The 16,813-nt window shown below is 50.2% G+C and overlaps 1 protein-coding gene across 4 annotated transcripts in view; it reads left to right on the top strand.

Annotated features, from left to right (window-relative positions):
- Window positions 1–16,813, top strand: part of TPST2 (tyrosylprotein sulfotransferase 2) — a 63,873-nt gene that overhangs the window by 39,140 nt on the left and 7,920 nt on the right. Inside the window, exons 2-5 of one of the 4 annotated variants that reach the window (XM_023190776.3) lie at window positions 5,147–5,218; window positions 7,640–7,773; window positions 10,224–11,153; window positions 15,708–16,266. In XM_023190776.3, the coding sequence (XP_023046544.1) occupies window positions 7,733–7,773; window positions 10,224–11,153; window positions 15,708–16,065 (1,329 nt within the window). In that variant the 5' untranslated portion in view covers window positions 5,147–5,218; window positions 7,640–7,732 and the 3' untranslated portion in view covers window positions 16,066–16,266. Of the gene's footprint in view, window positions 1–5,146; window positions 5,219–7,639; window positions 7,774–10,223; window positions 11,154–15,707; window positions 16,267–16,813 lie in introns of those variants that run through there. The other 3 variants (XM_023190777.2, XM_023190778.3, XM_023190779.2) reach the window with 3 other exon arrangements.

Below are 16,813 nucleotides of genomic sequence, written 5' to 3'. Positions count from 1 at the left end.
TATTATTATTATTATTATTATTATTATTGTGTTTTTAGTAGAAAGGAGATTTCACCATGTTAGCCAGGATGGTCTTGATCTCCTGACTTCGTGATCCGCCCGCCTTGGCCTCCCAAAGTGCTGGGATTACAGGTGTGAGTCACCACACCTGGTGAAATGAAACCCTGCTGTTTCCAACAACCAGCTGATTCTGGCTTAATCTGTTTTTTTTTTTTTTTGAGATGGAGTTTTGCTCTGTCCCCCAGGCTGGAGTACAGTGGCGCAATCTCGGCTCACTGCAACCTCTGCCTCCCGGGTTCAAGCGATTCCCCTGCCTCAGCCTCCTGAGTAGCTGGGATTACAGCCGCGTGCCACCATGCCCAGCTAATTTTTTGTATTTTAGTACAGATGAGATTTCACTGTGTTGGCCGGGATGGTCTCGATCTCCTGACCTCGTGATCCGCCCACCTTGGCCTCACAAAGTGCTGGGATTACAGACGTGAGCCACTGTGCCTGGTTGCTGCCCCTGTTTTATGAGCCGCATGACACCATGCTAGGGATGACACCTTGAAGACAGAACCGCATTCAGAAGCTGGCCTTTCCTCTTACTAGTTGTGTGGCTTCTGCTAATCACTCCATCTCTTGGAGCTTCAATTTCTTCACTTCTCAGATGGGGATAAAAATCCCCACCGTACAAGGATTTGCTGAAAACAAAAGCCAGTAGGCAGGTAGCCCTTGCTCTGGGCCAGGTGCTGTTCCAACATGCCCTGATTTATTTGTACTTCCCAGCACTCCTACAAGACTAGTTTCTCATTTGCATGGGGCACATTTCCAAGTGCCCTTCTAGGAGGCGTTACAGGTTGCCTATCCCTTTATCTGAAATGCTTGGGACCAGAAAGGTTTTGGATTTCAGAATTTTTTTTTTCTTTTGAGGCAGGGTCTCCCTCTGACACCCAGGCTGGAGTGCAGTGGCATGATCATGGCTCGCTTTAACCTTGACTTCCTGGGTTCAAGTAATTCTCCTGCCTCAGCATCCCAATTAGCTGGGACTATAGGCAAGCACCACCACACCTGGCTAATTTAAAAAAAGTTTTTTTTGTGGTGATGGGGTCTCACTTTGTTGCCCAGACTGGTCTCAAACTCCTGGGCTCAAGCGATCCTCCTGCCTCAGCCCTCAAAGTGCTGGGATTACAGGCATGAGCTACCACACCTAGCTTGAATTTTTTCCGAGTTTGGAATATTTGCATTATACTGATCAGTTCAGCATCCCTACTCCAAAATGCTCTACTGAGCATTTTCTTTCCTTTCTTTCCTTCCTTCCTTTCTCTCTTTCTCTTTCTTTCTCTCTTTATCTCTCTCTTTCTCCCTTTCTCTTTCTTCTTCCTTCCTTGCTTTTCTTTCTTCTTTTCTTTGCTTTTCCCTTTCCTTTCCTTTTTCCTTTCCCCTTTCCTTTCCTTTCCTTTTCTTTCCCCTTTCCCCTTTCCTTCCCTTTCCCCTCCCCCCTTCCCCTCCCCTCCCCCTCCCCCCCTTCCCTTTCCTTTCGAGATGGGGTCTCGCTGTATTAATAGCCCAGGCTGGTCTTGAACTCCTGAGCTTAAGTGATTCTCCCACCTAAGCTTCCCAAAGTGCTGGGATTACAGGTGTGAACCACCATGCCCACACCTGACGAGCGTTTTCCGTGAGCATCATGTCGGCACTCCACAAGTTTGGATTTTGGAGCATTTCAGATTTTGAAATTCTGCATTAGGGCTACTTGACCTGTATTATCCTCCCCATTTTACAGATGAGAAAACCAAGTTTCAGAGAGGCTAAGTGACTTGCCAAGGTCCTTCAACCAGTAGCCTGTGCAGCAGGATTTTGAACCCAAGCAGTCTGGGCCCATAACATGTATAGTGTACAATTCAAAAAATACTAGTCGCTTTATTATTTTATCATGTGGAAAGACAATAAGATGACACCATCAAGTTATGTTTTTAGGGGAAAAATATCACCTACCACCCGAATACCACCCCTGGCAGCAATGTTTTTTGTTTGTTTGTCTGTTTTAAGGCAGTCTCGCTCTGTCATCCAAGCTGGAGTGCAGTGGCTTGATCATAGCTCACTGCAGCCTCAACCTCCTGGGCTTAAGCAATCTCCCCACCTTGACCTCCTGAGTAGCTGGGACTACAGGCGTGCACCACCCCATGCCTGGTTACCTGGTAGCAGTTGAATCTTATTTCCTGCTTGGCTTTTTTCTTAAGTGTGGTTTCTATTTGTTGGCGATTTTGCTTTGTGGTAGAGTCATGTTCACCCTGTACCCACATGGGCCTTTCTTAGCTTAAAATGGAGAACATGGCATCACCTGCCTGATGGGGCTGATGTGAGGATGAAACCAGGTAGGGCATGGAAAGCCCTTGCTTTGGTGTTAATACACAGGGGTGCTGTGTATTTAATATATTCCTCCTGCAAAAAAAGGAGGGGCTGGATGCAGTGGCCCACACGTGAAGTCCCAGCACTGTGGGAGGCACAGGCAAGAGGATCGCTTGAGCTCAGGAGTTTGAGACCAGCCTGGGCAACATAGCAGGACCCCATCTCTACACAAAAATACAAATATTAGCCAGGCATGGTGGCATGCACCTGTAGTCCTGGATATTTGGGAGGCAGAGATGGGAGGATCACCTGAACCCAAGGAAGTCAAGGCTGCAGTGAGCCAAGATCATGCCACTGCACTCCAGCCTGGGCTGGACAGAGTGAGGCACCCTCTCAACAACAACCACCACCACCACAACAACAACAACAGCAACAACAACAACAACAAAAAAGGAGAGCTCTTTGACTCCCACCCCTCCCTCTCATTTGCCCTCTAATCAGTGCTGCCCAGCAGAACACTCTGCAGTGATGGGAATGTTCTGTGCAGAGGTCAGCAAATTTCTATAAATGTCCAGATAGTAAATGTTTCCAATTTTGTGGTGTTTATGTGGTTTCTGTTGCTGTTGCTCCTCCTCCTCTCTCCTCTTCCTCCTCCCTTCACCCTCTTCCCTTGATAAAACTTACAAACCATTCTTAGTTCAAGGGTGCTTTGAAAACAGGCCCTGGGTTGGATTGGGCCATCATTTGCTTGCCCCCTCCTAAATGTGCACTGTCCGGTACAGTAGCCACTGGTCACGTGTGGCTTCTGGGCACTTGCAGTGTGGCTAGTGCAGATGAGAAGCTGGATTCTTAATTGTATTTAATGTTACCTAAGGTGAGTTTAAATAGTTATGTGTGGCTGGTAGCTGCATGTTGGATACACAGCTCCAAGTGACTGACAGCCCTGTCCCATTGCTCTGAAAGGGCCTGTGTTCCCTGGAGGGGGATGGCTGGGCTCGTGGGCCATGGGAGCTGCCTGGCTGGCAGGCCTCTTGAGCTCGCTGGCATTTCAAGAGCTGTCTGAGGGCAGCTGGGCGAGCCATCCTGCCTCTGGAAGAGCTTCAAGCGCCTGCTTCCTAATTGGTTTTATTTATGCCAAGGGAGCAGGCCTCACATCATTGGCCGCCCATGTTCCAGCAGTACCAGGGCTTGAGTGTCTGTAGTTTGGGGGTGGCCTGCTGGGGGGGTCTGGTTGCTGTGGTTACACCTTGCTTCCCTTTTCCATCTGGGTTTAGATGTCCTTATTGGCCTGATATTTCAGGAATAGGAAAATGGTATGGAGAAAAGGAGTGAGTGAATAGGAAGGAATGGAGGACCAAGAAATGCAGTCAACAGCCTGCAGCCTGTTTATTGCCATCATGGCATAAATAATAAAAGCTGAGTTTATTTGCTTGTTTGTTTTCTTTTCTTTTTTTTTTTTTTTGAGACACGGTCTTGCTCTGTTGCCCAGACTAGTGCAGTGGCACAATCACAGCTCGCTGCAACCTTGACCTCCTGGGATTAAGCAATCCTCCCATCTCAGCCTCCCAAGTAGCTGGGGCTATAGGCGTGTACCATCACCTGGATAATTTTTTATTTTTTGTAGAGACTGGGTCTCCCCCTGTTGCCGAGGCTGGGTCTCGAACTCCTGGGCTCAAGCGATCCTCCTGCCTCTGCCTTCCAAAGTGCTGGGATCACAGGCATGAGCCACCACGCGAAGCCTGGCTGAGATTTAAAAAGCTGAGATTTCAAAGTGTTGTTACCCTGGTTAAAACCTCCTGTTTACAGAATAGGAGAAGTCCTAGAGGAGGGATGTATATAGTCAAGGAGTTGGCTGACTCCAGAGCTGCATTCCAAATCACCCCTACCTCCTGAAACAGGACTGACAGGCAGGAGGTTTAGCTTCAGACTCAGTATGTGAGTGTGTATATATGTGTGTGTATATATGTGTGTGTGTGTATATGTGTGTGTATATATGTGTGTGTGATATATACACACACATACCCTGCCCTAAAGCTACAATGATTCCCTTGATTCCACTTTGGCCTGATTCTGGCTACATGCCAGGACTCATCATGGACACAGCCTCATTCCTATAACATGGGAGATTAAGTGTTAGGAAGGTCTGGATGGTGAAACTCTTTTCATCCGTTCCTTGGGTAAGTTGCTCTTCCTCTTGGTGTCGTGCTTTCTCATCTGTAAAATTGGGATCATCACACTTTCCTTTTATTGGGGTTTAAATGACACAGGTATTTGCGTGGTAGGCATTTGGTCAGTGTTAGGTGGTGATAGTAGGATGTTGTGTTCAATTCCAGGAGGCAGCATATTCATTGTAGGCTGGGCACATGGTACCATTTAGAATTATGCAGTCCACAACCTGATCAGCCATACCCAGCCATCTCGGGTGGCAATAGTGGTGTGTCGTGGTGGTGGTGGTTGCTTATTGTTATATTTACTTTTCCTGGAGTCCAAGGTCCCTAGGCCAAGAGGAGGGGAGAGGCCTGGTTGGCATAAGCCAGGGGCTCCCTAAGGCAGCAGTGCCTTAGCTCAGACTTCACCTCACACCTCTCTGCCTGAGAAGTGAGCCAGTTCATTCCCTGTAGGAGCAGGTGAGTTGAGACTCCAGCTGTTGTATCTTGAACTGAAGCGGCCTCCCCTCATTTCAGAGTCCTTCTCCCAAATGTCCCTGTCTGGTGTTCTTGAGATCCTAAACCCTCACTCTGCCTCTTTGAAGGGGTCAGGGACTTGGCCCCTCTCCACGGTGCCCATCCCTGATGCAATATCTCCTTTGCCTCTCCAGGGCTCTGCCAGCAGACAGCCTTGGCACACAGGCACAAGAGCTGGAGCCCAGAGATGAGAGTGCCCACAAGAGGTAAGTACACCCAGAAGGAACTTCCCCTGGAGTCCTGGCCCCTCCTGAGATCACCCTCCAAAAGTCCCCTCCATGCCCCCAGCCTCCGTGATTGGGCACCTGGGCAAGCTCCCCTGGCTGGTTTTCACCTTTCTCTTCAGCCAGCAGGTTGGAAATCTGGTACTAGAAAAAGCCGCATCCCAGCAAGCACCATAGAGAGACGAGCATCGTCTTTGTCTCTTAGGAAGACGATTCTCCAGGTGATAGGAGAGAGAAGGCTGAGTCCCGAAGTGGGCTTGGGACTTGCCCAGTGTCACGGAGCAGATGCAAGGCATAGCCAGAACCCAGACCCTCTTGTGTCCCGTTCTGCTGACGTTAGTGTTTTGGGTATGCTTGCTCAGCACCCCACAGGAGATCCTTGGCCTTCCGAATAGCTTCCTTGAGAAAAGGGTATTATTATTCCTTTTTTGGAGAAGAAAGTAGAAGCTCAGAGAAGTGATATCTTTTGTCCAATCACCAGCTAGCAAGTGGCAGAAGTGAGACTTGAACCTGGGAGTGTAGTACTCCAGGTTGGAAGCCCTCACCCATCATCCTCAAGAGGATGCCAGGACGCCTCCCTTGCCAGGGTCCAGCAGGGTGATGAGGGGGTTGGGCAGGCCTAGTTCCCTGGGCTGAGCCCTCTAGCTCCTCCCAGAGTGGGGTCCCTAGCTCTGGGTAACCAGGAAGCTACTTTCTGCTTTGTGGGTTCCAGGCTGCTTTCTGTGTCCCAAGTCACCCTGCTTTTTCTTTTTAAGCCATCCTGCAGGTCGTTGCTGTCTTCTGCTCACTTCTGACTTGCCTGCTTTGACCTATTTTCTTCAGCCTTGGCCTGGTCTGATCAAGGACTGCCACTCTGGCCGTGCAACCTTGGGCAAGCTGCTTCATCGCTTTGAGCTTAGATATTGCAGGGAAAATGCTTTAGCAGAGTATATGCTCCATAAATGCAAACGCCTTTGCTAAACATAAAATGCTGAAGCTAGCCGGGTGCATTGGCTCACACCTGGAATCCCAGCACTTTGGGAGGCCGAGGCGGGCAGATCACCTGAGGTCAGGAGTTCGAGACCAACCTGGCTAACATGGTGAAACCCCAACTCTACTAAAAATACAAAAAAAATTAGCCAAGTTGGGGATGCTGTCACTGAAATCCTAATAACTGACAGAATTCTAGTCACAGGTCTCAGGAGAATTTCACTGAGCTTCTGATGAAGAGAAGGGGTCATTGCAGGGATTTCTGAATGGCCTCATGTCCTGTTCAGCCTGCCTCCGCCCAGGAAGTAGCCCTGAATTAGCTTTCCCCATCGCAGACCCTGAATCAAGGGTACAAATGAAGCCCCAACCTCTTCAGCAGAACTTCATCAGCACGTTTTTCTGAAGAGAGGGAAATTAACCAAGGCACAGAGAGGCCGGTGACTCCAGCCTGAGATCCATCTCTGCTTTGTCAGCTGCTTCTCACATTTTCACAGCAGCCTCTGAGGTCAGTGGATCCACCCTGATTTTGCAGCTGAAGAGACTGTGGCTAAGATGGGGGAAGTGACTCTCCCAAGCCACACGGCCAGGAAGTCCTAGTCTCTTAGCAGTTTCCACCCCAGGCCTGAGACTGTGTTCCCTCCCCTTTGATGGTTATTTTCCACTTGCTATAGCCTAAGAGGGCCCAGGCAGCCCAAGCCCTTGCAGGTGGATAGGCCCAGCCGCAGACTGGGCCCTTGGGTGGTTTCGGGTGGAACCTCACAACCAAAGAGGCATGCTGTCTTCCCACGGGCTTCCACCAGACCCTCCGTTCACTAAGTCACTCTCAGTTCCCCAATCATGCTGCGTCCTTTCCTGCCTGTGGCTCTGCACTGGCTATTCCCTTTGCTAGGAACATCCTTCTTTCCCTTCTCCACCTGCCTGTTTCCTACCCACCGCTCAAAGTTCTGCATGAAGGCTACCTCCTGCAGGAGGCCTTCCCTCACCTAGGCAGGTATAGAACCCATCAGTCTCTCTCAGGCACAGGTCCATAGTAAGAGTAGACTTGGGAGGCTGAGGCTCCCAGCACATAGCGGGTGCCCATTACATGTTGGAATAAGTAAATAACCAATGATTATGGTAGAAATCACTAACATTCTTGGGCCAGATGGGGTAGCTCATGCCTGTAATCCCATCATTTTGGGAGGCCGAGGTGGGAGGATCACTTGAGGCCAGTAGTTTGAGACCAGCCTGGGTCACAGAGTGAGACTCTTTCTCTACAGAAAAAAGAAAAAAAAAAAAAAAGAAAAGAAAAAAGAAAGAAAAGAAAAGAAATTGCTAATATTCTTTCCATTGCTCCCTGTGTGCTGGGCACCTCCTTAAATATTTTCCATATTGAGGGTTGCTTACTACTCATAACAGCCGTTTGAGGTTGACACTCTTAGGCCCATCTTCTAGATGAGGCTCAGAGGAGTGAGTCCCTTGCCCAGGCTCGTTCAGCCAGGAAGTGGCAGAGCTGGGATTTGAAACCCGGCCTCCCGGACTCCTTGAATGACCAGAGACTTCAGCCCTCACTTTGCTTCTGGAAAGAGGTAAGAGGGGCAGTCAGGGAAACTAAGCCTCGGAAACACAGCAAGGGTGAGGCAGAGAATGGCTGGGGCAATCTGAGATTGGCTGAGTGTCCCTCCAGGGCCAGGGTCTGCACCATCTGCATTGGGCTCAGGTTGCAAAATCAGGGGATTTTGGGGGTGATCTGGGAAGGAAGGCGGATCTGTCACTGAGGGATGCGACAGAGAGTGTGGCCTTGCTTTTTAAAATGAGCCCTTACCTGAAAAATTGCCACTGAAGTCTCATCTTCTTTATCAGCAACTCCTGGGAGGGGCGAGGAGCCCAGGCTCAGGAGCATCATTCTGTCCTACGTTGTCCTCGCCCTTCCTTCCCCAATCATCCTTAAAGGTCCAGCACCCCTGAGCCCACCCAGGACACGGGCAGGAGCCTCCTGCATGGCCTCCTGATCTCTATCCTCACCCCTCAGGGGCTGTCTATAGAGTGAGTCCAGCTCCTTCCCCTGTTCCTGAGGACCTGCCTGGCCTCACCCCATCTTTCCCACTCCCCCTCTAGCCCCAGCAGCCTCCTCTCAGTTTTTTTTTTCCTTTTTTTTTTTTAATTGTTTTGAGACAGGGTCTTGCTCTGTGGCCTAGGTTGGAGTGCAGTGGCCCAGTCATAGCTCACTGCAGCCTTGACTTCCCAGGCTCAAGTGATCCTCCCATCTCAGCCTCTCAAGTAGCCAGGACTGCAGGCAGGCACTACCATGCCCACAGAGACAAGGTCTCACTGAGTTGCCCAGGCTGGTCTCAAGCTCTTGGCCTCAAGTGATCCTCCCACCTTGGCCCCCCAAAATACTGAGATTACAGATGTGAACCGCCACTCTCAGCCTCAAGTTCTTGAAGACCCCACACTCTCTCATCTGAGGGCCTTTGCACTCCCTGTTCTCTCTGCTTGTAACACCCTCCCCACATGCAAAGGCATGGCCGGCTCCTTCTCATCCTGGTCTTGGCTTGGATGCCACCTCCTTCAGGAAGCCTCCCCTGACTACCTTCCTCCTTCCCCTCCTTGGTTCCTCTCACAGTGTCCTGTTCATTTCTTTGAAACAGTTATCACGGTTTGTCCATACCTTGTGTGTTATCTGCTTCTCCTGCTAGGACCTAAGCTCCTTGAGGTCAGAGTCCTGGCTGTCTTGTCCATGGTCCTGTTTCCAGCACCAAACACAGTGCCTGGCACTTTAATGAATGAAGAATAAATGACGGAATGATGATCCTGGAAGAAGTGTAGACCAGGATATGTTCAGCCTTCTCCTGAAAAATGTTTTCCATTGAGGCAGAGTGGTGATTTAAAGCAGAGCTGGCTGGTCTGGGTTTGAACCGTGGACCCTGGTTTGGCTGCTTCCCAGCTGGGCAACCGAGCAACTTTTCTGTACCTTAGTTTCTTCTCTCTACAATGATGATTTCATAGCACTTAATCTGTACCAGGCTCTGCTCATTCAGGCTCTGCTCATTTTGAGACAGGGTCTTGCTCTGTGGCCTAGATTGGAGTGCAGTGGCCCAATCATAGCTTACTGCAGCCTTGACTTCCCAGGCTCAAGTGATCCTCCCATCTCAGCCTCTCAAGTAGCCTCTCAAGGCGCATTCCAGAAATATTTATTGAGTAACTACTAGGTGTCGGGCACTATGCTAAGAGTTGAGGGGTACAGCAGTGAACAAAACCAGCAAAACTCACTGCCCTCATGGAGCAGACATGCTGGAATCTGACATTATATATTTTGATAGTAAATTTTATAATAATGATTACTGTCTCTGTTGATCCAATGAAACAGCTGAGGGATTGAGGAGCCTGCCAAGGTACCACAGCTAGGAAGTGGAGAGAAGGATTTGAACTTAGGCTGTCAGGCTGTAGCATCCCTTGGGCTGATAACAGTACCTGCCTTCCTAAGGTTGTCGGAAGATCCCATGAGTTAAGATAGGTAAAGTGGCTGGGCACTGTGGCTCACCCCTGTAATCCCAGCACTTTGGAAGGCCGAGGTGGGAGGATTGCTTGAAGCGAGACCCTGTTTCTAAAAATTAGCCAGGTGTGGTGGTGTGTGCCTGTAGTCCCAGGTACTTGGGAGGCTGAGGCAGAGGATTGCTTGAGCCCAGGAGTCCGAGGCCGCAGTGAGCTGTGATCTCACCACTCAATGCACTCCAGCATTTAAAAACAAAAACAAAAAAGACCCGATGGCTCATACCAGGAATCCCATCACTTTGGGTAGGAGGTAGTATCACCCAAGCCCACGAGTTCAAGAGCAGCCTGGGCAACATGGTGAGACCCTATCTCCTTAAAAAAACAAAAAAATTTTAAAAAGTGCCCAGTAGGGTGCCACGCACACAGCTAGTGTTTATGAAAGTTGCCCTCTGCATTCATGTCAGCAGTTTGCAGTTATAAGGCTTTGCAGTTATTGGAGAGCTCACAGAACTCCCTGACTATGCATGTCCCCCTCTTTCCCCAGATGTGAGCCTGGCGGGCTGCCAGCTAACCTGTCGCTGAAGCCCCAGAAGCGGGTCCTCAGGCCGGGCCTGCCCCGCCTCCGGCCCAGCATGCGCCTGTCGGTGCGGAGGGTGCTGCTGGCAGCTGGCTGTGCCCTGGTCCTGGTGCTGGCGGTTCAGCTGGGGCAGCAGGTGCTAGAGTGCCGGGCAGTGCTGGCCGGCCTGCGGAGCCCCCGGGGGGCCATGCGGCCGGAGCAGGAGGAGCTGGTGATGGTGGGCACCAACCACGTGGAATACCGCTACGGCAAGGCCATGCCGCTCATCTTCGTGGGCGGCGTGCCTCGCAGTGGCACCACGTTGATGCGCGCCATGCTGGACGCCCACCCCGAGGTGCGCTGCGGCGAGGAGACCCGCATCATCCCGCGCGTGCTGGCCATGCGCCAGGCCTGGTCCAAGTCTGGCCGTGAGAAGCTGCGGCTGGACGAGGCGGGGGTGACGGATGAGGTGCTGGACGCCGCCATGCAGGCCTTCATCCTGGAGGTGATTGCCAAGCACGGAGAGCCGGCCCGCGTGCTCTGCAACAAGGACCCATTTACGCTCAAGTCCTCGGTCTACTTGTCGCGCCTGTTCCCCAACTCCAAGTTCCTGCTGATGGTGCGGGACGGCCGAGCCTCCGTGCACTCCATGATCACACGCAAAGTCACCATCGCGGGCTTCGACCTCAGCAGCTACCGCGACTGCCTCACCAAGTGGAACAAGGCCATCGAGGTGATGTACGCCCAGTGCATGGAGGTGGGCAAGGACAAGTGCCTGCCTGTGTATTACGAGCAGCTGGTGCTGCACCCCAGGCGCTCACTGAAGCTCATCCTCGACTTCCTTGGCATCGCCTGGAGCGACACTGTCCTCCACCATGAAGACCTCATTGGCAAGCCGGGTGGTGTCTCCCTGTCCAAGTGAGTGGAGCCCCTGATGCTTCCACTCAGACTCCGGCCCTGGAGTCAGAGGCACCAGGCGAGAAAATCAGCACTGCCTCTCCTGAGCTGTGTGGCCGTGGGCAAGTCACTATATCTCTCTGAGCCTCTGTTTCATTATCCCAAAAAATGACAATGACTCCTCTCCTTTCTGAGAGAATCTGCAAACTTCATGGGCTGTTTGTTTTTTGAGACGGTGTCTCAGTCTGTTGCCCAGCTGGAGTGCAGTGGTGCAATCACAGCTCACTACAGCCTCCACCTCCCTGTTCAAGTGATCCTCCCACCTCATCTTCCTGAGTAGCTGGGACTACAGGCATGCGCCACTAAGCTGGGCTAATTTTTGTATTTTTGGTAGAGATGGGGTTTTGCCATGTTGCCCAGACTGGTCTCAAACTCCTGGCCTCAAGCAATCCTTCCACCTCAGCCTCCCAGAGTCCTGGGATTACAGGCATGAGCCACCATGCCCAGCCTAGAATCTGCAAACTTTGAATATGCTTTGTAGTAAGGCAATAGTGGGTAAAGGTTAAGAGCTCAGATTCCAGAACAAGGATGTCTGGGTTCAAACCTCAGCTCTGCCACTTCCTAGCTGTGTGACCCTGGGCAAGCGACTCAACCCCTGTGCTTCCATTGCTTCGTCTGTAACATGGAATTATAATTTGCCCACTTTATAGATACCTGTGGGCATCAAATAGGTTAATACATGTGAGGTGCTATTATTACTGTTTTAGTGTTGATCCTGCTTTTATTGATGGACTACTCATCATCCTCACCATTGTCCTTTAATGAGTGCCTACTGTATGGCAAGTATTGGGTTAAGCCCCCAATAAGTTTATCTCCTTTAATCCTGACATCAACCTGAAGACATAGGAACACCTCTTAGCCCCATTTTATAGACCGAAAAACTGAATCTCACAGAGGAGAAGTTACTGGCCTCAGGCTACACAGCTAACAGAGCATGGTGCTGGGATTGGAACCCAGGTCTGTTTTTTGGGATTTTTTTTTTGTTTTTCTTTCTTTGAGACAGGCTTTCACTCTGCTGCCCAGGCTGGAGTGCAGTGGCACGATCCCAGCTCACTGCAGCCTCGGCCTTTTGGGCTCAAGCTATCTCCCGCTTCAGTCTTCTGAGTAGTTGGGACTACAGGCGAGCACCTCCACACCTAGCTCATTTTTTTTTTTCTAGTAGAGATGAGATCTCAGTAAGTCTTCCAGGCTGGTCTCTAACTCCTGAGCTCAAGCCATCCTCCTGTCTTGACCTGCCAAAGTGCTGGGATTACAGGTGCCTGACCTATTTTGTTCTTAAACTCTCCATGTCCAGAACTCCTCCCATCCTCCCCTTCACTCCCCCTCATCCTTTCCTTTCCTTCCTCCCTCTGTCCCTTACTCCCTGTCTTCTTCCATTGGAAAAGCTGCTGCCCCTATCCTGAGACCCACAGCACTTTGAACAATGCTGGAGCAGAGTATGCAGTCTCCACGCTTTCCCATCCTGATCAGGCTCTGGATATCCTGAGAGCTCAGCGAAAGGGTGGTTCTTCCCCATGGCTGGTCCTGCTGGGCCCCTGCCAGGCCCAGAGCAGAGCTAGAGTCTCGCAGCTGCTCTGCCCTAGCAATGAAGTTCCTACATGCCAGGTACCCCAGCCAGTTGATGCTGGATTTTATAAGTTATTGTGACAAAAATACTAGATTACCAAAGTAATAACATCTTTACTGTAGAAATTTAGAAAAGATACACCAAAGAAGAAAGGAGAAACAAGCCATGATCTCACCAGCCAGATCTTGATGTGTGACCTACTGCACCATTTTCAGGGCCTATTGATGAAACTGGAGTCCAGTGAAACATACTCCTGTACATACTCCCATACCACCTTTTTCCATGGTGGTATGGGAGCCCTTGCCAGTGGCATCCAGCACTCTTCGGCAGCAGCATTTGTTGTTCTTGTTATTGTTGTTGTTGTTGTCATCACAGAGTCTCGCTCTGTCACCCAGGCTGGAATGTAGTGGTGTGATCTCAGCTCACTGCAACCTCCGCCTCCCGGGTTCAAGCAGTTCTCCCTGCCTCAGCCTCCAGAATAGCTGGGATTACAGGCACCCGCCACTACACCCTGCTAATTTTTATATTTTTAGTAGAGATGGGGTTTTGCCATGTTGACCAGTCTCGTCTCGAACTCCAGACCTCAGGTGATCTGCCTGCTTCGGCCTCCCCAAGTGCTGGGATTACAGGCGTGAGCCACCGCGCCTGGCCTGCAGCATCATTTTGAATAGCTGTGCAACAGGCTGCTACACAGATTGCCATATTCAACTTCACATTCCCTATTGTTGGACACTTCATTTATTTCCAGTTTTCAAGCATTGCCCTCATTCATGTTCTGGGATGTGTCCACCTCATTTCTGCGCCATAAAGTCCTAGAGACACAAGGATTTTGGCAAAAGCCATGCACATACTCCAGATTTTTGACATATTGGGTAGAGTTAAGATTTAAATCCAGGTTTGCAGCCTCTGAATCTGTGTTCTACCCACCAGTCCACACCCTTTCACCTTCCCCCATTCTCTTCACCTCACGGCCGGTCTGGTCTTCCTTTTGCTGCCTCATTCTGTTCTTCTTTCCCAAGTCACCTCTTAGTTGGGATGAAAGCATTTAGAACTAGGCCCTTGATCCTGGGGGTTCCCCACCATTCATCCTGTCAGGACCCTGAGTTATAATTGGTAAGATCCACATCATTCAGGTGGCTTGGGAAGAGTTTTAGGAAGCAGGTTGAAGATGATGGTTATTCCATGGTAGCAGCAAAAAGTTGGAAACAACCAAAATGTCTGTCTTTAGGGGAATGGAAAAATAAGTGATGGAGGAAGGCTACATAGCTGGCTAAAAGAATGCGGTGCCGGGCGCGGTGGCTCAAGCCTGTAATCCCAGCACTTTGGGAGGCCGAGACGGGCGGATCACAAGGTCAGGAGATCGAGACCATCCCGGCTAACCCGGTGAAACCCCGTCTCTACTAAAAAATACAAAAAACTAGCCGGGTGAGGTGGCGGGCGCCTGTGGTCCAGCTACTCGGGAGGCTGAGGCAGGAGAATGGCATAAACCCGGGAGGCGGAGCTTGCAGTGAGCTGAGATCCGGCCACTGCACTCCAGCCTGGGCGACAGAGCAAGACTCCGTCTCAAAAAAAAAAAAAAAAAAAAAGAATGCGGTATTGAGTGGTGAAAAAAAACTATAGCATATTTGTTTTACAGCTGCAGACGTGTGTGTGTGTGTGAGAGAGAGAGAGATAGCGAGCACGAGAGAGCGTGCTAACCCTTATTAAGAACTTACAATGTGTTGACTGGGCACAGTGGCTCATGTCTGGAATCCCAGCACTTTGGGAGGCTGAGGCGGGCGATCACTTGAGGTCAGGAGTTTGAGACCAACCTGGCCAACATGGTGAAACCCCGTCTATACTAAAAATACAAAAATTAGCTGGGCGTGGTGGTGCACGCCTGTAGTTCCAGCTACTTGGGAGACTGAGGCATGAGAATCTTTTGAACCCAGGGGGTGGAGGTTGCAGTGAGCTGAGATTGTGCCACTGCACTCCAGCCTGGCCAACAGAGTGAGACTCCGTCTCAAAAAAGAATAAAGAACTTAGAATGTGCCTATGCTTTTCTAAGCACTTTCTTTGTATTAACTCATTTACTCTTCAGAGCACCCCAGTGAGGTAGGTACTATTATTATTGCCAATTACAGGAGAGGAAACCGAGGCTCAGAGAGGTGAAGTAACTTTCCCAAGGCCACACAGCTGGGGAACAGCTGGCATTTGAACCCAGGCAGTCTGGCTCCCTGGTCTGCGCTTATCCACCCTACAGAAAAAGGTTACAGAGAGTGGTGTGCTCCACAGTGCAAAGGCTGCGTACCTGTAGGAAGCTGATGGACTGGCAGTGATGAACACATTGGCTTTTAGCTTTATCATTAGTGTTTTATTACTTCTTTTAGGGACAAAAAAAATTTTTTTTTGAGGCAGGGTCTTGCTCTGTTGCCCAGTCTGGAGTGCAGTGGTACAATCAAGCTCAGGCTCGCTGCTTCCGCAACCTCCCGGGCTCAAGCAATTCTCCCATCTCAGCCCCCTGAGCAGCTGGGACTATAGGCGCTTGCTTATTTTTGTAATGGGGTTTCACCATGTTGCCCAAGTTGGTGTTAAACTCCTGAGCTCAAGCGATCCTTCTGCCTTGGCCTCCCAAAGTGCTGAGATTAACAGGTGCGAGCCATTGTGCCTGACCTAAACTGTTGTTATTTTTTAAGCTGGAGAAGTCAAGAAAGCAGAATGTATGTACCAATGGTGTATGCTGCTAGTACTTCCTTCTGACTTCTCACTGCATGCTGTGTTCCCATTGTACAGAGGAGGTATGAGGAGGCAAAAATGACTCACCTGCTGTCTCACAGTTGATGGGGCAGAGCTAGGTGGAGGCCAGGTCTCTCCAGTCTTTCCTGCTGCCCCGGAGTGGCTGAGCAGGGAACCCGCTCAGGCACCATCTGGGTCTGCCCTGCCCTCTCCAGCCTCTCCTCTCTCCCCAGGATCGAGCGGTCCACGGACCAGGTCATCAAGCCTGTTAACCTGGAAGCGCTCTCCAAGTGGACTGGCCACATCCCTGGGGACGTGGTGCGGGACATGGCCCAGATCGCCCCCATGCTGGCCCAGCTCGGCTATGACCCTTATGCAAATCCCCCCAACTACGGCAACCCTGACCCCATCGTCGTCAATAACACACAGCGGGTGAGTGTGCACCTGTACTTGCGGAAGTGTGCTCTTGGGGATCTGGGGCTTTTGCAGATGTGGAAGCTCCAGCCACCTGAGGAAATGTTCAGTCTCTCAGTTCCTGGTCATCTGATTTGTTTCTATCTGATGGACACGGTGAACTGCATGATTGCTTAGATTTCCGTTTTGCTTGGGCTGCAGGGAAGCTCAAAGTCAACTGGTAGCCTATCTCTCATACTCTTAACAGCAGGCCAGCTTGTACACTAATTTCATCTTATTTCTCTAATTTGATTTACACTTTTACCCCTATTTCCCTGTCTATTTGTTTATCTGTTTGTAAAGCACCTCAAGTCTTTGTTGAGAGGGGGTATAAATAAATAAGATATTGGTCCCTTTCTTGCCTTATAAGGTTTAATGTTGATTTCTCAGACAAATGTGAGTTTGGGGCGTTTACATTACGTTTAAAATTATCCTTGGTTAAGATGGTGAAGGGAAATGACTTTTTTGGTTTTGTATTGTTTTGTTTGAGACATGGTCTTGCTCTGTTGCCCAACCTGGGTGCATTGGTGCAGTTATAGCTACTGCAGCCCCATACTTCTGGGCTTAAGCCATCCTTTCACCCCAGGCTCCTGAGTAGCTAGGACTACAGGTGCACACCACCATGCACAGCTAATTTTATTTTTTATAAAGGTGGGGTCTCACTGTGTTTCCCAGGCTGGTCTAGAACTCCTGGCCGTAAGGGATCCCCCGCTTCACTCTCCCAAAGTGCTGGAATTACAGGTGTGAGCCTCCAGTGACTGACAAAATGCTTTTGAAGTGTTAAAGTAGGCTAACACCCACTGGGTAAAAGAACAGTTAGCAAGTTGATGGCCTTATTTATACATTGCCATTACAGCTTCCAGTTTACTTGAAGTGCTGTGTTCTA

This window comes from Piliocolobus tephrosceles, chromosome 19 (assembly GCF_002776525.5).
Source record: "Piliocolobus tephrosceles isolate RC106 chromosome 19, ASM277652v3, whole genome shotgun sequence".
Classification (NCBI taxonomy): Eukaryota; Metazoa; Chordata; class Mammalia; order Primates; family Cercopithecidae; genus Piliocolobus; species Piliocolobus tephrosceles.
This window is presented reverse-complemented; position numbering and strand designations above follow the sequence as displayed.